Raw genomic sequence first — 23,302 nt, forward strand, 5'->3', positions numbered from 1 at the left:
AGTTACCATGCTCAGTTCAAGGTATTGGTTTACAAACAAAGCTCTTCACGGCCTTGGTCCAGCAAACCTACCGGACCACCTCCCTCCCTATGTCCTTCCACGGCAGCTTTGCTCATCTGAATAGGGACTCTTGTAGGTGCCAGCCTGTACATGGGTGAAATCAACAGCAGCCCATATGCGAGCTTTCTCTGTGGTGGCCCCTACCCCATGGAACAGCCTGCCTGAAAAGGTCAGGAAGAGCCCCCACGCTCCTGGCTTTCCGCAAACAATGTAAGCCGCCTTGAGTCTCACTGAGAAAAGCAGAATATAAATGACATAAACAAACAAATATGTATTGTGAATGACTGCAGTTCTGCCACCCCTAGTAAGTTCCACTGAAAGCAATCGGGCGTGCTTTCAAGTAAGTGCCTAGGGTTATTCTCACTGTTTATTTCTAAAGCAGCCTTCCGGATTGAGTCCTGGCAAGATATTCTCTTGCATCTCTGTAAACATGTACTACGATTATGGATTGGAGGCAAACAACTGAAGGGTTTATGAAAACTATCCCTCATCTCGCCCCACGCGGTCTCCTAGCAACAGCAATCGCAGCCGTCTCTCGAATACTGTGCCACCGAGACTACATTTCCCAGCAACCATTGCTAAATCGCGTCAACAGACCGCGTTTACCATAGAGCCAGAAGTCCTTCCTCACGTCTCTGGCTTGACGCAGTAGAGAGCAAGAGTAGAAAGCGGCTTCCGGCGGAAGCGGGGCCCTGTGGTTCCGCCCGGCGTGAGTGAGCGAGTTTTGGCTTTTTTTTTTTAAGATGGCGGCTGCGGCGGGCTTGGAGTTTCAGCGCGCCCAGTCTTTGCTCAGCACCGACCGCGAGGCCTCTATCGGCATCCTTCACTCCATAGGTGAGGCAGGCCCGCCGCGCCGCGAGGGGAAAAAAAAAGGCTCTGGCTGCGGTGGGGAGAGCGGAGGGGTTGAAGTGTGTGAAGGGTGGGGGGGTCGGTTTGGTTGGACCCGCTGCTGACTCACCGTGGGCTTCTTCGCCGGGCAGAGGGGGTTGGCGGAAGGGCGAAAGCCTGAGGTGGGTGGCGGCTTGATGGGGAGCTTGGCCGCCCTGAGACGGCGAGACTGATTAGCTCGAAGGAGGGAAGGAAGAGAGATTGGAGGCTGTCCCGAGGGCCGCACCTGGCAGCTGCATCGGCAGTACCGAGGCTCGTTTCTTGGCCTTTAGTGTCAGGGCGGAGGAGGAACGCCAGAAGAACCCTGCCGGATCATACCGGTGGTCTATCTAAACCAGTATACTGTTTCACACAATGGCTAACCAGCTGCCCTGGAGAGCCAGTTGTACAGGGTGTAGGATCTTAGTTGCCTCCTAGGCACTAGCATTCAGAGGCTGACTGCCTCTGGATGTCACCGTGGGTAGTAGCCCCTGATGGACGTCTCTTCTATTAATCTGTCTAATCTCTTTGTGGCTCTCTCCAGATGTGACTTTCCCCAATTTAATCTCTTGTTGGGTAAAGAAGTCCTGAATCTATTGCCTATCAGCTTCATTGGGTCCCCCTGAGTTCTAGTATTATGGGATAGGGAGAAAACGCTCTGATAATTCACTTTCTCCGTCTCTTGTGTAGATTTATGAATCTCTGTCTTGTTCTATCTTAGTCATCTTTATTTTTGAAACTGAGAAGCCTATAATAGGAAATGTTAAAGATTCAGGGGTCTTTCCTGATACTAAGGGTATTCCAATCCTTGAGTCATCTTGCCTTCTTCTATAGAAGGTTGAAGCTGTTGGCCCCAGCAAATGTGTGCTTTGTCTTTCTCTGTGGAGGAATTGGAGGCTGTGTGGGGTGAAATGACAGGCTCTTGTTCCATTACTGTTTCTTACACCCACAAACACATCCCGCACCATTTTGGTCTTCTTACTTCTGTGACCTGGCAAACCAAATGAAATAAAAAACTACTCTGAAGTTTTTTAGGCTGGCTGCTAGGTCCTCTTCAATCTTCCTCAGCATCTTTCAGCCAGCCCTAAGATAACAGCTTGGGTTAAAAGTGGCGGGGGAGTAGTTGGAACGATGAGTGAAACTTGTGACAGTGGAAGACTGATCAGAAAGGCGGTTAGACTGGTGAGAGCTGGGGTCAGTTTATTCCTGTGAAGGTAAGCAGTGTTGGGTGTGTGTGCGCACCTCCATTGCTACTTTAAAGGTGTTTTTTGGCATGTACTTAGTGAAAAATTCTTTCCTCAAAGGCATGATGGGAGCATAGAATCTGAGGCTGGCGGCTGGCCTGACAGAGGTCAAATCTTTGCTGCTTTCTGTGCTTTTAGCTGCTGCTTGATGTTCAGATACTGACTGGTAATAAGCTAACTCTGTTTCATGAAAAATTTAAATGGCTGACTGCTGGAAATGAGGCCACACAGTTTCAAGCTGAGCTGTTTTCTGGTCAATTAACAAATCTCCTTGACCCCCAAAGAGAGGTGGGAGGAAAGGGGTGCTCTGTGTGCATAAGGGACTTTTGAAAGGAGCAAGGAGGAGGCTTGCAGTGGAATTTGGGGAGAGAGAGAGACAGTGTATGTGAGAGAGAAAAAGATGAAAATGATGGTGGGGAAGAGATTGGACTAAACTTGGGAGCTGTGTGAATGATGGAGAAACTGCTAACAAAATATTCCTGAAGTCTGTGTGATGGGCTGGTGTTCAAGCATATAAAGATGGATAGATATCTGTGAGCTTGTACATGCCTGTGTGCCTCTTCTCTCATCAGCTAAGTTATGATTTGACAGCTCTAAGCACATTTCACGGAAGGCATGTGTGAGGGAGTAGTTAACCCACTGTTCAGGTTGCTTTTAAGTTTGCTGATGGCTGCTTAGATGGGCTAGCATACTGTGTGGTTGTAAATATACAATGCGTCAGAAATGTTGTGAGAGGAATTAACATAGCTATGCTAAGGGTTTAGAGAATATATGAAGTTCAAAGTGTCCAAGGGCCAAAGATTTCTTGTTTAAGTTCAAAAGAGGATACTCTAGATCTCTGCGCACTTCTGGACACTCTTGACTTGAGAAAGCCATTGTGGTGTAGAGGTCGGATTAGGAGTAGGATCTAGGAGACTCCGGTTCAAATCCTCACTCTGCCATAGAAGCTTGCTGAGTGGCCCTGAGCCAGTCACACACTCTTAGGCTAATCTCTACCTCACAGGGGCATTGTGAGGATAAAATTGAAGAGTCTGCATTGGAAGAAAGGCAGGGTATAAATTAAGTAAATTACTTCAGTGTTAGGGCCAGGGACTTGAAGGCCTCCCTGCTTTGACCTGTTCTTTGCCAGTCCTTCCCCTACCCCCATTTTTAACATCTATTTGCTCTTTTAGTTCTGGACTTAGAGCCACATCTCCATGTGTCATATTAAATGGAGCAAAGCTTTCCCTTTGTCTCCCCACCCATCCACCTACCCATCAAATAAAACTAGCTTGACATCAGCACCTCCTCCTTTAGAGGGTCTGTCTGTGTGACATTTTATTTTTATTTACACCTTCCCATTCTTCCCCCAAAAGCAGCTTTCTTAGATCATTCTCCACTCCTCCTGTTTATCCTCAAAACAACTCTATGAGGTAGGTTGAGCTGAGAGTGTGTGAGCAGCCCAAGGTCACCCAACGAGATTCCATGGCAGAGTGGGGGTTTGAACCTGGGTTTCCCAGATCCTAGTCAGATGCTCTAACCACTACATGCTAGGTCTCTTGTTTACTTTGAGAACAGGAGGAGGATGAGTATGCTTGGGCTCCATACAAGATGGTCTCTGATCCTGTAGCTTCTGTGTAATTCTTATGACATTAATGTAGGGCAGGGGAACAGTTGATCTGTAGAAGCAGTTATTGTGCATTTAAGGTGTTTGTGATGGGCCTATTTAACATAGGAAGACGGATGATCTATTGACCAACATGGCTAACTTTCTGTGCTGTGGGAAACCCTGGATTGAACTATTGTGTTAGTGAGACGATTGTAGCTCATTCATTAATAACCATATTTATTGTATAGCCCTGTGCCATGCCCCTGTTGTTTCCGTGTTCATTTATTAAGGGAGGAGTTCCAAGATACAGTCCTCTTGCCAGCATGGCGATGGTTATGTCTTCTGAATATGTAACCAAAATTGGAAGTTGTAGTGTTAATTGTCATAATTGAGTGTGCAAAACTGGCGCTTGGTGTTGCTGAAGGTCGTTGGTTATGCTTGAAAGGCAGTTTGTATAGTCTTTGTTTCCTTGGTTAGTGTCTTGCTTACTGATTGATATGCACTGTAAGTAATAAATTGTACCACATGAAGCAGGAGTGCAGGTTTCTTTGAATACTGGTGAGTTTTATATCTACCCTTTCATGCGGAAACTCTAAAACTGGTGACCTGCCTGCTTTTTGTAGCGTTAGGAAGCTCTAACTATAGTATCTTATTTACAGTATCTATTAGCATGCTGTAAAGTGAAGATTTATTTCACTTGCATTCATAGTGATCTGCCAAACAGGATGGATTACAGAAAACATTTTGTAGATGTAAACTTCTTTTGCCTGAGCTGCCATCAAAAACTGGGCCCATGTGTTCTTTGTCAAAGGGCCCTGGGTCCTAATTTTATCTGTTTTGTGGCCTTCTGTGCTGAACGCTGTCCTCCAGAGATGCCAATGACCCAATAGAAGCAGCCTAATTTTAGAATGAATGGGTAAGGCATGAGCCATCCTTGACACAATGGATGCTGTTTCTCTTTAGTCAACACTGTCCAGTTCTTACTTGTCTGGTCAAAACTTTGTCCTTGTAGTGAAGCGTGATGTCCAGGAGAATGATGAAGAGGCAGTGCAAGTCAAAGAACAAAGCATCTTGGAACTGGGGAGTCTCTTAGCCAAGACTGGGCAAGCCGAAGGTAAGTTTGAAACCACTGAGTGTGGTCTATACCTTCTCTGAAACAAAACATAAGAATCTAAAGCTTTTCTGTGCTGCTCATTCTTAGCTCAGGATATCTGATCTTGTCACACCAGTGGGCTTGTTCTAGACCAAATTGGTCTGGTCCAAAAAGACATCTAGTTCAACTTCTTTTCTCTCTCCTCCACAACGACCTTTTGTCCACCTACCAGTCCCTCATCGACCAATTTAGATGACAATCATAAGCACAAAGTATATGCTTTTGCTGAAAAAAGTGGAGCGACTCATGCAGAGTTGGATCACCTGGTGGTATTCCCACAATGGTACGTCTGGCTAGTATACCTATGCTGTTTGTGGTGCTCAGTGGTCTGGTAAGGTAGTGGACGGAAAGGATTGGAAGGCATGCAGCTTTTCCTTGGACATGGAATTGAAGATATGAAAGGCATAATTTATTAGCAGAATGCTTTTGGATTCAGCTAATCATTAGATGGTGGAGAGTTAGAAAAGATAAATTTCTCAAGGTCCGGACTTGGGAATCAATTTAGAATGAGGATTAACTGTCTCCAGTCAGGTACTTACCCATTTTAGATGGGTTTATGCTCTAATGTTGACAAGCAGCTTCAGTCTGGCTGTACAACTGCCACAATCCCATGCACTCGTCGATTGATTACTGCAAGGTGTTCTATATGAAGGCTGCGTTGGAACACTACTTAAAACATGCAGCTTCCAGCCTGTTCCCTAAGGTTTGACATAAAGATCATGCTATTGTTTTAATTTTGGAGCAACCTCACTGATTGGAACCTGTAATGCCCTAAGTAGTCCAGTCCTAGCAAACACCGTCTCCCACAATTGCTGCTTGCTGAGATCTGAGCAGTGGAGGTACGGCTCCAGCTCCCATATGCACGAGGCTAAATCAATACCTGTTTTGGGTACAGCCTCTTCTGTGGGGGCCCTACACTTGGAAGATTTGCCCCACAAGGAGTTCTGTTTAGCATCATCCTGTGCATATGTATCCAGGCTCTTCTGTTCTGCTAGGATTTCTACAGCGCCATTCTAAGCCCATTTAATTCAAGGGATGCAAAAATACAATTTTGCTTAGGATGGTACTTTTAGATGTCATATATTTTATACATTTTTAGAACCAGCGGAATTGGGAAATCAAGTGTGTTTTTAACATAAACTGTCTTATTCTTATGACTCATTTCTGTTTTAAAAATTCCTATGTGAGAAATTTACTCAACAGATCTTGTATTTCATTTTGTTTTTCATTCTATATCTTGTTTTGTACAGTCTATATGGAGTACTTGCTCCCCCTTTTTGTGTGTTGGGGACTTACTTGCCACAAGTTTATCAAGTGCATGTTTATCTGTAAGCCAAGAATTTTAAAACACTATGCATGAATACTGTATTGTATTGATATGGTTATTAGATGTTCTGGCTCAGAAATTTGGATCTAAAGGCTGTGCTCCATGTTAGAATCTTCCTCTGCTCGAATACACCTTTTTCATTGGAAGAGGGTTCCTTTCCCTGCAGGAAGGCCTTGCCATCAACAGCACACCCTAGAGTCGTAACCCTCTAAAAATAACTAGAAAAAACAATATGGTCCTGAAAAAAATGCTTTATGGGGCTAGATGCAAAAACAGAGAATGGAAAGCCCATATTGAACTTACTCTAGAAATTGGGGTCAGTATTTGTAACCATGCCTTTATTGTCTGAGCATATCAGCCACTAACAAAGTTTAGAACTGTGTGACCATTTCCAGAATATTGCCTTGGGTTTCTGGTGCCTCTCCATGTATCTTCTCAGCACCTTACACTGGCTGACTACTTTGTCTCTAATGCAGAGCTTGGAGGACTGCTGAAGTATGTGCGTCCTTTTTTGAACTCCATCAGCAAGGCGAAGGCAGCTCGCCTGGTTCGGTCCCTGCTAGACCTGTTCCTAGACATGGAGGCAGCAACAGGACAAGAGGTGAGATGGTTGGCATTTGGGCATGGAAATGCTGCTTCCAAAGCAGAGAGGGCTTCTGGTGACCTCTTGGATGTCCTTTTCCAGAGAGCCACAGTCAGAGGAAAGCTGTCAGAGGTTCATGTAGAGGCCGCCGTTCTGGGTGGGGAGGGCAGCAACAGTCCTAGAAGAACGGTTTGATCATGTTTTCTTTTTTTAAGGTTGACTTGTGTCTTGAATGCATTGAGTGGGCCAAATCAGAGAAGAGGACGTTCCTGCGCCAAGCTCTGGAGGTATGTATCTTTTCCTGTGTGTGGTCATCTGGACGCTTGTGCAGCTAAGCTATGCATGCTATCCTCTCCTTGTTCATACCTGGGTTTGGAAATCTGTTGCCCTGTCAGTGGCTCACTATGCCCATGCTTCTGGCTTCTCTTTTATTCTGTTGCACCGTCCAATTATTGCTGATATGGTCTCAAGGTATTACTTTGGGTTGGACACTTGTGTACTCATGACATTAAAATGCACCAGTCATTTGGATATTCTGAAGATGCGTAAATTGGGCAGTTCCCTTACTTGTGTGCTTTGATAAAAATTGTAGTAATGTTTTGAACATCCACTACTTGGTTCTAACAAACACTTATTTTCTTTGAACACTGTTTGGCTTGAGAGAGAGGCTGGAGCAGTGTACCATAAGTAGACTTGCTTCGTAGGCTGCAGACAAGATGATCTGCATTTAGCTCTTTGTGTGTCTTTGTTCTATAGCTCTCATTTCTGGGCTCCCGTTCCATCTATTGGGAGCATCTTCCCCTTGAAGCTCACTGTTTTTGTTTTTTTTCTGCAAAGCCTCCTCTGTGTGTTGTGTATACAGCTGGCTAACTGCCATCTGTCTTTCCCTCCTTTCCCCTGCCATGCCTTCTTGGAAGGGGTCTTGCTTGTTCCTTTCCTTGTGCAGTGTCTAATCAAAGACTGGTTCCTAAATCTATTTGTAGTATGTCGTTTTAACTGAAATTCATTTTCTTTTAACTTCTAGGCGAGGCTGGTGTCTTTGTACTTTGACACTAAAAGGTACCAAGAGGCATTGCAATTAGGTAAGGTGACCTCCAGCTGGAATTAACATTCTTTTTGCTGTACATTGTATTTCATGAAGTTTTTCATACTACACATTTTGAGTGGGTTAAACCTTGTCTTAAAAGCATTTCGCTCAACCAAAAGAGAAAATGTTTCACAAGAGAGTTTTAGTCCTCTCCTAAATGTTCCAAATTTTTCTTGAAAAAATTGGGAAAAGTCCTGGGGATTTGGGGAGCTTCACATATTTAAACAGGACACAACTTGGTTTCTGTCATTTCTTTTGAGGTTGAAAAGAATAAGAAACTGTTTCCAGTGGCTCCAGGCCCATTTCATATGAGCATGGTCATTGCCTGATTACGACATTTTGATGACCTGTGTGTGTGAAGGGGCCAACTAGTGCCACAGACAGAACTTCTGTATTGTTTCGAATGCCTGATATTTCAGTTCCTACGTTCAGCTGCCAAGCACAGAGAAATCCAGTTATGTCTGTGCAAGTGTAAATATGGCAGCTCCACTAACAACAATTCAAGATGTCCATTCTGGGTTTGTCAGGTACTTGGAAGAAATGGTAGGCATGCCTCTTCTCCAGCCTGGCCTCCATTTGGTGGTGAGACCCAAGTGTGCTGGCTGACTTCCATCCATCCCCAATATTATCAATAACAACAACATTTGATTTACAACTTAACACCACTCAGAGCGGGTTACAAAGTGTGTTGTTACCATCCTCATGACAATCACACAGTAAGGTGGGTGGCTGAGAGAGCTCTAGTATCTGTGATTGACCCAAGGTCACCCAGCTGTCTTCAAGTGGAGGAGTGGGGAATCAAACCCGGTTCTCCAGATTAGAGTTCTGCTGCTCTTAACCACAACACCAAAAAGAGGTCTGGACTTGATTCTTCGTGAATCCAGAAGCAGTCAGTTGGGCCACATAAACCTATTTGGAAGGGCAGCACCTACCACCCTGCTTAGGAGGAGGAATCTCACACACACACACATGTAATGAGATCTCATTTTATTTGCTTCATATGTACTCTGTTCTTTCTCCCAAGTCTCTCGGGGGCAGTGTTCCAGCCTCCTAATAATCCTGAAAGTGAATGACTTGCCCTGTGAACTTAACTGCATGTTTTGTTGCATGGCCAAGGTTGGGATGAAGTATTTAAGAATCCAGAGAGAGAGAGAGTGGCTGTTGACCTTTGGTTAAATGAGTTTCTCAGACAGCTGGCTCCATTGTATTGCTTTTTTCCAGGCTCACAGCTTTTGCGGGAGTTGAAGAAGATGGATGACAAGGCCCTGTTAGTAGAAGTCCAGCTGCTGGAGAGCAAGACCTATCATGCCTTGAGCAACCTGCCAAAAGCGAGAGCAGCGCTAACCTCTGCCCGAACCACAGCCAACGCAATATATTGCCCACCCAAGCTGCAGGCAGCCCTGGATATGCAATCAGGTAGGCTGTGCTGATGTGCCGTGCCTGTGTCTGTTTGTGGGGTCATCTTTCTATTGGGCTGATGCCACTTTTTATGATAGGTGTTATAGTGATGCATTGTCAGAAAAAGAAGACAAGCAGCAGAACTTTTAGAAAAAGAATGACAAACAGAATGGTAACATTGGATCAACCTGTCTCTGGGAAATGAGGGGCTTCCTGCTAAGGGGCTTTTGGAAGAAGCTTGTTGGAGATACTATGGAGTCTGGGTATGCTGTTGTGGGGTAGAGACTGATTTGTTGAGGTTTTTCCATTGCATTGGGTTCTGTAATAGAATCTAATACATGGAAATTACCCTTAGTTGCTCTTTGGAGTACATCATGCAAAATGGAAGCAGTCTTTACTAGAGCTTGGAAAACTGGCCAGGATGCTGGTGGGCTTCTTATAAGAGTTGTGCTTATAATGAACTGGCAGATGGTAAAGTTAACAGAATTACTGGAGAAAGTTTTGATTGCAGTCTGTCTTGTGTTGTGGCCCCTCTTGACAGTGCTGTTCACAAGCTGACGCTGAAATGGCACTTCCTTGGACAGCCTCTCTCCACCTGTGGCAGTCCCTGTGCTTACCTTTGCTATGCTTCTCCCCTTGCAATCTGCCTCTAAAGCAGTTTCAATGAGCGCTCAAATGTGAGAGCAAAATAGTCATAGGGAAACTGATGCTGGTTGGCTTTGGTTAGTGCAGAACTTGAGAATTTTGTGAGACTGGCTGAGCTGATAACAGCCTCTCTCATACAAACTGGTTTCCTTTGTGAGAAAGAGGCTGCACCAATTCAAGAATCTCCTCTCTTCTACCCCCACCCCCACCCTTCCACATATATGAGCTAAGAAATGGGACGGCAGCCATGTCTCTTCTTCTGTTATCCTGCAAGCTTGTCTGTGATGCTCAAACTCCAAACCTGTTCTTTGTTTGCTTCCTGTTTCCAACAGGCATCATCCATGCAGCAGAAGAGAAAGACTGGAAGACGGCGTACTCTTATTTTTACGAGGCGTTTGAGGGTTATGACTCCATCGACAGCCCGAAAGCCATCACGGCACTGAAATACATGCTGCTGTGCAAAATCATGCTGAACTTGTATGTGGCTAATAATACCACAGAAGGAATGAAACAGCACACACACACCCATTTCCTCTCCCCATTTTACCTCTTTGGTTGTTGACTTATGCCAGGAAGAGGAGTCAAAAGAGTAAATTTCATAGTGCCAAAGATGAGCAAAATTCTTGCATTTCATTTTGACTGGTGGAAGTCTCATCCAAACTCCTCTTATGTAGAATTTTACCATTATGAAAACTTGACCTCCAAATCTGCCATTGTAAACTCTCCTTTGTGCCCATGACAGCTAGGCTGTGCTTTTCTTAATCTGAAAGGAAGCAGACCTCCAGGAGAGGGGAAAGTATGCTGGGTTGCACGCTTCCTGTCTGCTCTAGGAATGCATTTCTAAACACTCTGCAGTGCAGGTCTCTTTCAGGAAGGCCAAGGGGAAGCTGCAGGTCCTTGTGATTAGCTTCTGGTGAGGTTAATTTCTTGTTCCCCCTCTCCAGGGACAAGGGGCATTCCTTCTGGGGAGAGAGAAGGGATGGAAATCTTTCCATCAGTAATCTTTGCCCCCTGATGCTTAATGGACAGGCAGAAGGTTCTTTGTTCTAATTTGTGATTCAACAGGGGTTGCTGTGGCTGCTTACACAAGGATTACTGCATAGGCAGGTTTCTTTGGGTCGACCAAATCTCCAAGACATCTACTTCCCCTCTTGTTCCTGTCTCTTACCTGCCATTTCCCTACCGCTTGCCATCCTCTTTGCTGTATAAAGCAACCTGTCTCCTTTGCCTTCTTCCTTGCTGTATTCAAACCCACTACTGTTATTTGGGAAAAAACCCTCTTAACATTACTCTCCAACTGTCACCTGATTGTCCTTCTGATTTTTATCTCCAGCCCCTTAAAGCATGTTGCTTACTTCCACTGCCTCTCCTTCCTCTCCCTTTTTGAACTCTGCCTTCACCAAAGTCATCAATCCAAAGGCCTTTCCTCTGCCCTCATATTTCTTTTCTGCCTTTGGTACAGTTGATTGCTCTTTCCTGTCCTCTTCCTAGCTGTTCCTTTAAGTGTATTCACAGGAGGGACTTTGGCTCTCGGGTCCTTCAAGAATCTGTCCTTGGCCCTTCTGTTCTTTTTCTGCACACCATTCTGGGTCACCTCCTCAATTCCCATGGCTTGCTTTACCACCAGTGCACTCACAATGCTTAGTTCAGTAGCTGTACTCCTGAACTTCTCCATCCAATTCCGCAACTTCATTTTGCCTCTCTAATAGTCTTCTTGGGTCAGTGTCTAAAGCTCAGTATATCCAGGGCTGCCTTCCTCTCCATATCCATGGGCAAATCCCCCCATCCACCCGGTAGAGCTAGCACAAAGCCTTGGCTTGGCTTCTGTCTTTGATCTCTCTGTCTTGCTTTTCATGGCCAAGGGCATCATCTGAAGGCACATGATGCAGCCACCTTGCTGAAGTGAAGCAGATAACGGTCTCCTCGGTGCCTAGACAAGAGACTGCTTAGGAACATACACTTGTCACCTTTAGTTCCATGAGGGAAGAAAGGAGGGGGAATAAATGGAGCAAATAAGTAAAATTTGTCACCAGGTTGTGTTATTTCTCCCTTTACAATACTGCAAAACGGGGCCTTTCCAGTGAAAACCTGGTTCCCTCTCCCATTAACAACTGCAACTCCTCTGGTCTTCCACTGTTGCATCTCAGTCAAAATTGTTCACTTCTCTCAGCTTTCTGACACTTCAGTCTCTGGCCTAGCCTCCTTCCTGAGCCTAGATCCTGCACAGACTCCTGTCCTTACCTTCTGCAACTCTCTTATCCCACGACTCCTCAGCTCATGGCTTCTTGCCCCCAACTCCCATGGTTTTCAGCTGCCCAACAGGTCTCCTCCTTAAACAACACTTCTGTTTCTCCTTTGCCATCTTTTTTGCTTTGAACTGTTTCTTAGAACTGGTTCTCTTGTGTTCTTCAAATCCCTCCTCAAAACTTGTTTCTAGGAAAACTTTGGCATGACTTGATGTTTCCTTGCTGAAGCTAAGCCTAGACACGTGTAACTGTTTATCCTTGCCCTCCACTTCCCCACACCCTTTGTCTTCTGTATGGCGAACTTAACATTGTAAGTAACATTGTAAGGACAGGGATCTGTTATCTTGTGCCCTATAAAATTGGGGCTCATCAGGACTGAGGGGTTGCTTTTCTTGCTTGTATGCTTTGGCCCAATGCAAGTTTGCATGTGCTCTGACAATTGCAAAAATATTTTTATTAGCACTTAAGACAAGCCCAGAATACAGACCTGTGGAGGGAGCATGTGTTATTTAGAAGGTGCCACTGGACTGCCTATATTCATGTTCATGATGAATTGATGTTTGTTTGTTTTGTGTTTTCTTCCTAGGCCTGAGGATGTGCAGGCGCTGGTGAGCGGGAAGCTTGCACTGCGGTATGCTGGCAGACAGGTATAAAAATGCTACCTTTTTCTCTCTTTCGATCCTAACTATAATTTAGTAGTAAACTTGGCTGCCTTGCAGGTGGGCTTCTACTAAAAGGAACGCTCAGACAATTTCAGCTGCTCCTCAGTTGCAGTTTCATTGTCCTCTGCTGTCTGAGTGGAAGTTCTTTCGTCTAGATCACTTATTTTCAGTAGGTGTTTTGTGTGCTTCCTTCTGTGACCCACTTGTCATTGAGTAAGTGCTGATGGAATTAAAACACTCTGCAGTTTTGTAGAAGACCTTTTCCAAATTCCCTTTTGGGCTGCTGAAGATTCTCCCCAGTCCCACCCCAAAATGTGGATAACAAACATAACCTGCATTTACTGTGGCCCGGCATAACACCAGCACTGGCTCTTCTTTTCTTTTCTTTGCAGACAGAAGCACTAAAGTGTGTGGCACAAGCCAGTAAGAATCGATCACTGGAGGACTTCAAAAAGGTGAGCTGGCAGATCAGGAAATAAGTTGATTTTTCTGGTATGGGATAAATGGATACATTCTCTGTCCTAAAAAATGGAGCCTCCACATTCAAAGATGCTTGGAGATGAAGAAGAAAAGGGTCTTTATCAGATTCTGCTTCAAAGCTTCATGGGGGCATCTGAAAAGCCAGAGGTGGTCGTAACAGAATCAACAAAGAACACAACTCTGAACGTATTTACTGGGGCAAAGTTCCACTGAGTACAGTGGGCAAGTATGCATAGAGTGCAACCACAAGAAGTTCTCTTTTTGTCTTTTGAACACTGGAGGTGTGGAGATACAAGACTGTATAGACCACAAATGTCAAGTAGCAGTGGAATTATTCAGGAGGCAGTCCATTTTATAGGCAGCTGTAGACTCACAGTGTACTTCTGGAAAACAAAGCCTCAGAGAATATCAGGTGGGAGGCTGCTACTCCCCTTGCTGCTATAGGAAGCTTTGTGATAAAACCTTCAGCTTCTCCTCCTCCTCTCCCTCACCCTGCCCCTCCAAGGAAGAACTGAGCTGCTGTAGCATAGTGCTTAAGTGGTTGGGATGCGAATAAGCACTCTGCTAGTTCAAATCCCACTACTGTCATGAGCTTAGCAGGTGGCGTTTGGTAAGTCACTCTTCTCAGCCCCAGCGCTCCAGCTGTATTATGGGGATAATAATAGTGCTGACTTTGTTCAGTGCCCTAAATGGAGCATTAAACTGTCTAGAAAAGCGGTATATGTGCAGTTATTATTATATGCTTCAAATAGGATATGTTAGATATACAGATTTGCATGTCTACTTAGCCCATTTGATTCTAGAAACTATATTGGCCTGAGATGCAATCTATGTGGAAGGGAGTCGCTAAGGAAAGAAAGAACAGGCAGAGAAGACTTGGGGTACTTCACTCTCTGTATCACTGGTGTCTTCGGGAATTCCCAGCTGTCTTCTCTGTGATGATAATGGCTAGTTCCTTGTTAAAGAAAGGGTCCAGGACCCTACCAAAGCCCCGAGACGTGATGCAACATAATGATGCACCAACATTTTTGGTGTCTTGCAGCATAGTATGGATAGATACATATGTTGCTAGGTATGGTGATTTTTAAGCCAACAAAAGGTGTATAATTATCCTGCAATTGCACTGCAGAAGTTGGAAGGAAATTAGTGAAATGAAATTCATACTTTTTAATGCAAGTTTTAGCCCTGATAGTCTGAGGGTGTAAAGCTAGATTTAAAAGTGTGGTGATTGCCTAGTTGAAACCTCAGATTCTGAGCAACATTTCCAGTGGTTGGAGCTTTATACCATGCTCTGTCCTTGCTTATGAATATCAGATGAAGACTAAGTTGCATCTGAAAAGTGAAAATTCTGTCACCTCTGCTTCCCTTGGAATAGAATTTCAGATGCCATGAAATGGCCTGGTATTGTAGGCATGGTTTAGTTGGGGGGGGCGTGCTAGTCAGCGGAAAGCTTTGTTCTGTAGGGTGCGATGGGTTCAAGTTGGTCCTTGACTCATGTCACTGATTTAACCTGATATTCTCACCTTCTGCAGGCGCTGAAAGATTATAAAGTGGAACTCAGGGATGATCCCATCATTAATACACACTTGGGCAAACTCTATGATAACTTATTGGAACAGAATTTGATCCGGGTCATCGAGCCGTTCTCCAGAGTGCAGGTTAGGAAGTCTTCCAGAGCATCCAAATCCATCGTTCTGCCTCTCAGAAGGCATTGGTGGTCATCTGCTCTGATTTCCCAATCAAATATTGAAAGCCAACAATCTCCTTCCCTGGCAAAGCTGTGGACATTGAGGATCAGCTGCATGTGAGATAGCCGTTGCTGCTTTTGGATCTGTTCCTTTCCTCATTCCAAGCTGCCTTGACATACTTTAAAATATAAATTTCATCCATATCAATGCAAGAGTGAATTATCTATATTAAAAACTATGCAGGTCTCTGTTTCAGGGCAGAGGGGGGATGTTCTTTACATGATTGGTTAGGGGCTGGAGAGATGGGTGAAACTTCAGGACAGGAAGATGAATGGGAGAGAACTAGTGCATCAGTTTTGCGATTTGGATACTGCTGCTGGTTCCTTGCATTCCCTGTGCACCTGCCAAATTCTGCAATGACATTGGTGAGCAGAAATTGTAGGAGGATCCCCAGTCCTCGGATACTCAGAATGGATTCTCTCGAGTAACTCTTTGGCTTGTGCTGGCTTCTACAAGATGTGTTGGCATTAGGGAGAAAGCACATCCAGTCAAATGAGTACTAGGAATAACCAGTAGGAGAATAGGAGAAGTTTACATTGCAGTCTAAAAAAAATATTCAGAATCCGCCATTCTCATGGGTGCAAACCTGAAATTTGTAGGGGTCTGCCCACAGTTCCTGTGTGCTGTGAACACCGTTGCTTGGCTAGCCCTGTGAAAACAACTAAGACTTCTTTATTTTAAAATTTGATCCTTCTCAATTTCTTTTACAGATTGAACACATATCTAGCCTTATCAAGTTGTCAAAGGTAAGAGTTTGAGGTACTCACAGACTCGGCAAGGTTGCGTTGTTGTGAACAATATTGCTTGCCGGCCTTGTAGATGGGGCAGCTCTAAAGAAAGGAACCCACTCTGTTTGAAAAACAAATAAAACTGCTTTGAGGAGTTGATCTTCCAAGGTGCTTTTAAAGAGAAATATCATCCACTGTTCTCAAGGCTGAGAGAATAGAATTGCCATTAAGAGTTTTTTTAAAATTGTGTGTATACTTCTGTGGGAGGGCTAACGCATTATGAATACTCCTATGTTAGAATGCATTGATCTGCACAGCGTAATAGAAAACAGGTCATTCTCCAGAACAAATTCATAGCTAGAGTTCCTTTTCTTGTGAGAGAAGGGAAGAGCCTTTTTGGTTCTCACTAAATAACATTTGGTCTGCTATGCAGGTGTTGTGGTTGTACTTCTGAGCCAAAATGCTTCCATTCGCTGGCATAGTGGCCCACTGCTATCTTGAAGAGGCTGACCATCTTCTGATTCCATTTCAGGCGGATGTGGAAAGGAAACTCTCGCAGATGATCCTGGACAAGAAGTTCCATGGTGAGTCCTGGCTTTCAGTTCCTGATGCTCCTGTTCACTTTTCTACTATGGGCTCAGCAGTGAAGGAACCGGCTGTGCTCCTTGGGATCTTCAGGCGCTTGTCTCAGTTGTTCTGTCTTTGGATCATAATGTGCCTTTGTGAATGGTTAAGCACACCACAGCCGAACAACAGAAGGCTATTGAGTTAAGCCTGAGGAGTTGCTTTTATCTCTTGGGAAGCAGCTCACTGAGAGCCGCGTTGGGTAGTGGCTAGAGTGGCAGACTAGAATCGGGTAGACCCAGGTACAAAAACCCCACTCTGCCATGGAAGCTCACTGGGTGACCTTGGGCCAGTCAGCCTAACCTACCTTACAGGGTTGTGGTGAGGCTAAAATGGAGGAAGGGAGATGTAAGCTGCTTTGGGTGCCTACTGAAGAGAAATTAAGCAACTAATCCTGATTGGCCCTGATGGCACCTGTGTCTGACAGCTGAGCTGCCTTCTTGGAAACACACCGTGTCCATTTTGATGGCAGCAGACAAGTCGTCTGTGGCAAAGTGGCACATTTCAAAGAAGCTTAACTGGAAGCCCTTTTTCTCTTTTAGGGATCCTCGACCAAGGCGAAGGCGTCCTGATTATTTTTGATGAACCGCCTGTAGACAAAACATACGAAGCTGCTCTGGAGACCATACAGAATATGAGCAAAGTAGTGGATTCGTTATACAACAAAGCCAAGAAGCTGACATAGGTGAGGGACTCCTGCAGTCTGCCCTGCGGGCTTTGGCCGATTCCTTGGTGCCCCTTCTGGGAGGGCCGTTCAGTTTAAGTGATGTGGCTCCATCTTTTTTTGTCTTTCTTGCAGAGTTGGGAACTGTTGCCTGTTGCTTTGGAGAGTGGGTGCGTGAAACCTTTGGGGGGGACAAAAGGCTAGAAGACTGGTGTTTTTTTCTCTCTCCCCCCCCTCCCATTTTGCTCTACTTTTCACTTGGAAAGTTTTAAGACTTCCTCATCTGATCCATCCTGTCTCCACAATTGTGTGTTCCAGTTTCCATGTAACCTTTTACCTGCTGAACTTTGTACCGGGATGGGGAAATAATGTTTTAAAAAGGAAAAGAGTTTTTTTTTGTGGGGGTGGGAAAGTGCAGGGAGGGGAGGAAGCAATGGCAGTATCCTGAATAAAAGGAGAGACTTACGCTACCTTTAAATTTAAAAAGTGCTTCCCATTTTCTTGAGGGTGGTGGTGGTGGGGTTAATTGTGCATCATTGGAGTGAACTTGGCCACCAAAGGATGCTCCACATGGGAACAAAATTCCTACACAGAAGGCACTTCCCTTGCACACTGTGTAACATACTACAATTGTATGCACATGGGCACACGCTGGAAGCTGTGGCCAGGTTCAGCATCTTGCGTGCCAGCAAAAAGCCCCTGTGGGTCTTGCCCAAACTCCCTCCAAATAAGAGCTTTTCTTGCAGGAATTTTGTCATTTGTGAAGTAGCCAGTTAGAAAGTGGGAGCTATGTTAAAATGCAGAGAGTTTAGGAAGCCATGGTGGGATCATCTTGTTGTCCTCTGACAATGACACTACAGAAGAGCCATTAAAGGGCTCCCTCTACCTTTAATGCTCTGTTGAATTCTTGGATGTGTTTCATGCCCCAGAGTCTGCTTGAATGCATTTTCCCCATGATTGTCAAAAGGCAAGGGACCATCATGGTCTCTTCAGTAACCCTGAACGTTTCCTGGTTCTGTACTGCATGATTTTTTTTTGTTTTTGCTTTCCAAAAGGCAAGGAATGTATTTGTTTAATTTCACAAGAAGTACAGTTGGAAGAGTAATGGAGAGCTTCCATTTTTGAAAAGGTTCACTTCTGTTTCGAAGGGGAGTTGAGTATTTTAGAATTTCCAGCAGGCTGTTTCTGGGCAACCCAGGGGCAGCTTTACTTTGTGCTACCGCCTGAACATCTCTCAAGGAGAAGAGTTGCCCTGCTCATCTCGGGCTGAGGATCAGACTGTTCCCAACACCCACCATGGGGATGTTGCCAAAAGCAGTGTCCCCCGAGTGTTGTTTTCCCCATCTCTGCTGTGGTATCTAGGCTTATTTGCATCACAACATTTGAGTTTTTCCTGCCAGAATCAGGCCAGTGCTGTAAACTGGAGGCAGGGGAGGTCATGTTCCAATATCTACATCACCAGGTGAGGAGCTCTCTTGTGTTAGAAATCTTCACCAGGCAGTTCCAGAGCTAAATCTTGTCCTCTGGCCACCCAGTTGCCAAATTGCAGATAACAGTGTCTCTGGAGGAAGCAGCAGCTGTGGCTTGTGGGAACAGCCTGGGAGCAGGGCAGAGAGGGATCCTGGCCTGCCGCTGTGACCGTCTAGTTGCTGACCAGCGAGGGAGAGGAATACGGAGGCCGCCACTGAGAGAGCCACTGATCTTGGTGGCATCCCTGTGGCTGGCAAAAAGTGTAGTTCACCTGTTCCCTGTCAGCGTAGGGAACATTGGGCAGCTGCTCTTCTTTGTGAGAGGCAGGGTGCTGTTGAATGCCTGTGTTGTCTTTACGGTGTCACTGACATCGGAGTATTGTAACCTCCTACTGTGCTGTCCTCATCCATTCCTTTCCCTCTATGCTTCTTCACCCTCATTTTGTAGAATTGCTCTCCTATATCAAGAAATATTTTTGCATTTGCATGCAATCCTTCAACTGGCTGACTTTCTCTTCTTTTTTTTCTGCCTCCCCCTTTTTGTTAACTCTGTCTTTGTCTCAGCCAGTCAGATGTTCTGGGGAGGTAATTTTTTTGTCTTGGGGAGGGTTTTGGCACCATGAATTTCAAATGTACAAATGGTTCACGCTAACACACACCAGGTATATCTGATGTTCAGATGGCATACAAATAAATTTTTTTTTCAAAAACAGTCTCTTGTCTTCAACTGCAGCGATACAACACAAACAGTTTTAAGCTCCCAAGGGTTATCAAATCACGATGGTGTATTTAAGGGGTGGCTCTTGGCCACTAGTATTTCTTTTACAGTAGGAAAGAAAGGGCATTGCTTCATGGCTTCCTCTACCCCTATATCTAGTTGCAAGTTTTAAAATCAGCTAAGAGCATCTTTTGCCTTAAGGCTGTACCAGGGGCCCACGGAGAAGAGCTTAGCAGCTGAACCACAATATAGTAGAGCATGGCTTTGCAGAGGACCCATCCACACTCAGAGAATATTTGGGGACATTGTAAGATTATCTTCCCCATCCAAACTGGCTTTTAATGGCTATGGTTAAGCCAGCATTAACAGTTAAGTGCTAATATTTTAAGAGTTTGTCCCCAATCTGAATTGGGCCTTGGCCCTAGAACCCACCAGGTAGCATAAGGCAAGCCCTCTGTACTCCGTCAAAACATCAGTTGAATATGGCTTGCCCTTATAGAGTGGTGGTTGGGATTACTGACAACATAAGCACTCTGAAAGTTCTATATAATAATATAAAATGGGAATTGTTTATTTTACTCTTGGCAAAAGGAATTGTGATGAAGGTGAGCTCAGCTATAGGGGTTACCACTGCAAGTGATCGGTCTTACATGATCAGAGTCTGACTTACAGAGGACTCAAGTAAGTAGTCTTTGGTTAGGGCAATATGGATCAGGCATGTAGAAAGAAGGCATTCAAGTGTGACTGCTGCCTCAGGCTTGGAAGGTTTTGCTGCTCTGGATTCTGATGGCCTTCCAGTTGGAGCCCTTTGCTATGCAGGAGGTAAATGTAGCAAGCCAGACTATTGTGAGGCAGGTTTGTCATGGGGTAAAATCCTGTGCCGCCTTAAAGATGGGAGTGTCACCTTCAACAGTGCCATTGTGGCTGGGAAAATTTGCGTGCACGTGATCAGGTTACACCAAGTTTATGCATCGTGAGCTTTTTCACTGTTTAAAATGCCACAGAACTGTAGTTTATGGGTAAATATTCAATTTCTTTACATTGTAGAGTGTGCATGTGCGTATTACATTCCTCCTTGGAAGGAAAAACCCTGCCTCCTGACATCTGATGAATTAGATGTTTTCACATTACCCATTTGATGTACTCTGATTGCTGTAGGTAAACATCTGTCCTAGAGCGTTGACTCTGATGGCCTGCCCCATCCCAAGCACTGTGATGTAATCCCTGTTAGGGCGAGAGTAACATTTTAAAACTGGATTTCTGCTCGCCCCAGTCAGATACCATCCTGTTTATACTGCAAGGATATGTGTGGATGAAATACAATGTACAAAACTGATCAAGTATGGGTTCTTGTTAGGATTGCTAGGGCCAGGGTTGTTAGCAAAAAAAAATTTGCAGAAAAGTAACTCAAATTCTGTGTTACAAAAAAAAGTTCTGCAGCTTGTACGAAGCCAAGTAAATGTACCTATTTCCTCTTGGATTGCTACATACAGTAAAACGAGCTAAATGGGGCTAATTTGTTCCATTACCTGTTTGGCTGGCATGATTATCATAGATGTTGCCTGCACTGTTTCAAGCATATCTGTGCAGCCATAGAGGCTAAAAACATAATCATCAGATTTTTCATGATTTAGTTTTGTTTGCTTAAAATATTTGTATACTGCCTTTTTCAAAGCAGCTCACAAGAGAATACATGATGGTATCCATAACAATAAAAGGGGAAATCCTGAAGATAAAACATAGCATTTTTATCTGTCTTAAATAATCCCCACCCTATGTACCACACACACTAATTTCCCAGCCACCTACCCAAAACTGTCACAGAAAAGCCTTGCCCATTAACACCTTCTTTGTCTTCTTTTGAAAGGCCAACAACAAGGAAGCCTTCCTCACTCCTCCCAGACTATTCAGCAATCAGCAGCAGTGGTATGGCAAGTAAGAAGGTTCAGGCAAACAAGGATCTGGTCTTTGGGGGTAAAGAAGGAGGAAGAAGAAAACCAATAGCTGCTTAGACAAACGTAATGGGTGCATGGATTTGTATAGGGATAGAGAACTTGACATGTCCTGGTCTGAGGCCATGAATGGTTTTAAAGGTAAAAGCCAGTGCCTTAAACTAAGCTCAGTAACCAGTCTGCAAGGTGTAATGTGTTTTTGCCAGCTATGCCGGACAATATTCAGGTAGGCACTGTTTGCACAAGTTTCTAGGTTATCTTTAAGGGCAGCCCTGATAAAACGTGTTACTGCAATCCCTTCCATGTTAAGAAGGGTGAGGGGGGGGGATGCACTCTTTTGAACAGTGCCCCTAAACAAGTTACATCCATCCTGGGCTTGGAACACCATCAGCTGGATCTGAGTTATGCCCCTGTGATAGCTTGGTTTGGAGCTGGTGGCTCTGGCCCAGAAGAGAAGGCCAGCTGCACCTTCCCTCCCCCATGCTGCTTATGGTGGTAAGTGAGCCACGCCCCTGTGCTACATCACTGTCCTTGCTATGCTGCCCCACTGGGTGGTTTAGCTGGAGAACTGACCTTGCTCCTGAAATCCCACCATCTGTACGACAGACCATTACTTTGCTTTGAAAGGGTGGGGGAAAGTCTACCTATCACCATGTAGGTAGTGAAAGACTGGGACTGAGACAGAGGAGGGGTTCTCTAATCCATGATGTGTGGATAGTCTGAGGACCGGCGGAATGCCAGGACGTCTGTGATCAGCAACAACTGTTTGCCTAATCAGTGGTTGTGCACATGCTGGGCAGAATAAAATCCTGTTGCGTCTCAGTGAGAACTGTGGATTAACAGTCTCAGCATTGATTTAACCTCTCATGCTGACTTCTGCACATTCAGGCATACAAGTCATTAGTCCTCAAGGGTTCCACTGCTGGGAGCGCTAGGGGCTGATCCTCTGCCAACTTCCTTTGTGTATGTATGGTGTGTTGACCCCCCCCCCCCCGCATCCTCCCGCCTATCCTATTATCCAGCTGGCATTTCTGCACATTATTAAATAGTAATTTGTTTCTCAGCAGCAGCCTGGCAGGGAACATGGGCAGCTGCAGATGTCCATTAAGGATGGCCACCTTTGCATTTCCCTTTCTGTTGTAAATGCAGAAACTAATGGAGAAAAATAGAAGTGTGCATTAGGCAAAGCCAGGGGCACCACCCAGCCAGCCTGACTTTCTAATCCCATCTTTCGGCTTTAAGCCTGGGACAGCAAACTGCTTTTGATTTCCCACTCGACCCTCAATCGGCATTGTTAGCATTAAGGGTGGAAGCCTGTATTTGGAACTTCTGCATGCCACAAAAATACAGAAAGCACGATATGGGTGCAGAATTCAGCTTTCTAAGCACCTCTATTTTCATTTTTTTAAAAAGCAAGTTCCTAGTCCTTGTGGTGGTAAACAGTGTAGGGCTATATTAATTGAAGCTAGAGATGATGTTGAATTAGGTGTGTTGTGGAGTTTTCCCCCTAACACAAAAGCTGGAATATGTGCAACATAAACTATTCCAATCTGCCAAATTTATATAGGCTTCATAATTCAAGTTTCCTTGCTGTTAAATATGGATTGCCCAGATGCAGCATTTGAATGTGTAAAAAACAGTCAATACACGGCTCCCTGCCAGTCTTCTTTCTGTACCCTGCGATCTTTAAACTGTTCCTTCTGATGTGTAGTTGGGGGAACCTGAAGGTTGGTTCACTGCATTAGAAACCGGCAGAGTTTTGCTCCTTTCAGGTTTGGGGCTCTTCCACTTATTTGATAGGCAACCAGGAAGCATGCTCGACAATGGAACTGTAGCCTAATGAAACTTCCTGATGCCTCTCTCTGTGTGGTGATGCATTCACAGTTTATGCTGCTTTCCTCTGCAGCATATCCTCTGACTCGCTTAAGACTGCTGGACCCCTTTCTGCCAGAAGTACCCCAGCTGAAGCCCACTAGATCTGTGTTTGGGGAGCATAAAGTGGGCTGGGTGGTCCAGCCTCTCCAGAAGGGTAAGAATGGGTCGCTTGCAAGGTGTTACG

At 44.9% G+C, this 23,302-nt stretch overlaps 1 protein-coding gene across 1 annotated transcript; it reads left to right on the top strand.

Annotated features, from left to right (window-relative positions):
• The first annotated feature begins 798 nt into the window (after positions 1-798).
• Positions 799-19,285, top strand: PSMD11 (proteasome 26S subunit, non-ATPase 11). Its single transcript, XM_054993279.1, has 14 exons — positions 799-894; positions 4,772-4,873; positions 6,716-6,840; positions 7,038-7,109; positions 7,847-7,904; positions 9,131-9,325; positions 10,285-10,429; positions 12,785-12,845; positions 13,253-13,315; positions 14,873-14,998; positions 15,799-15,834; positions 16,349-16,400; positions 16,983-17,125; positions 17,240-19,285. The coding sequence occupies exons 1-13, from the start codon at positions 804-806 to the stop codon at positions 17,123-17,125; spliced, it is 1,269 nt and encodes a 422-aa protein (XP_054849254.1). The 5' UTR covers positions 799-803; the 3' UTR covers positions 17,240-19,285.
• Positions 19,286-23,302: the final 4,017 nt, after the last annotated feature.

Source organism: Eublepharis macularius, chromosome 12 (assembly GCF_028583425.1).
Source record: "Eublepharis macularius isolate TG4126 chromosome 12, MPM_Emac_v1.0, whole genome shotgun sequence".
NCBI classification, from domain to species: Eukaryota; Metazoa; Chordata; class Lepidosauria; order Squamata; family Eublepharidae; genus Eublepharis; species Eublepharis macularius.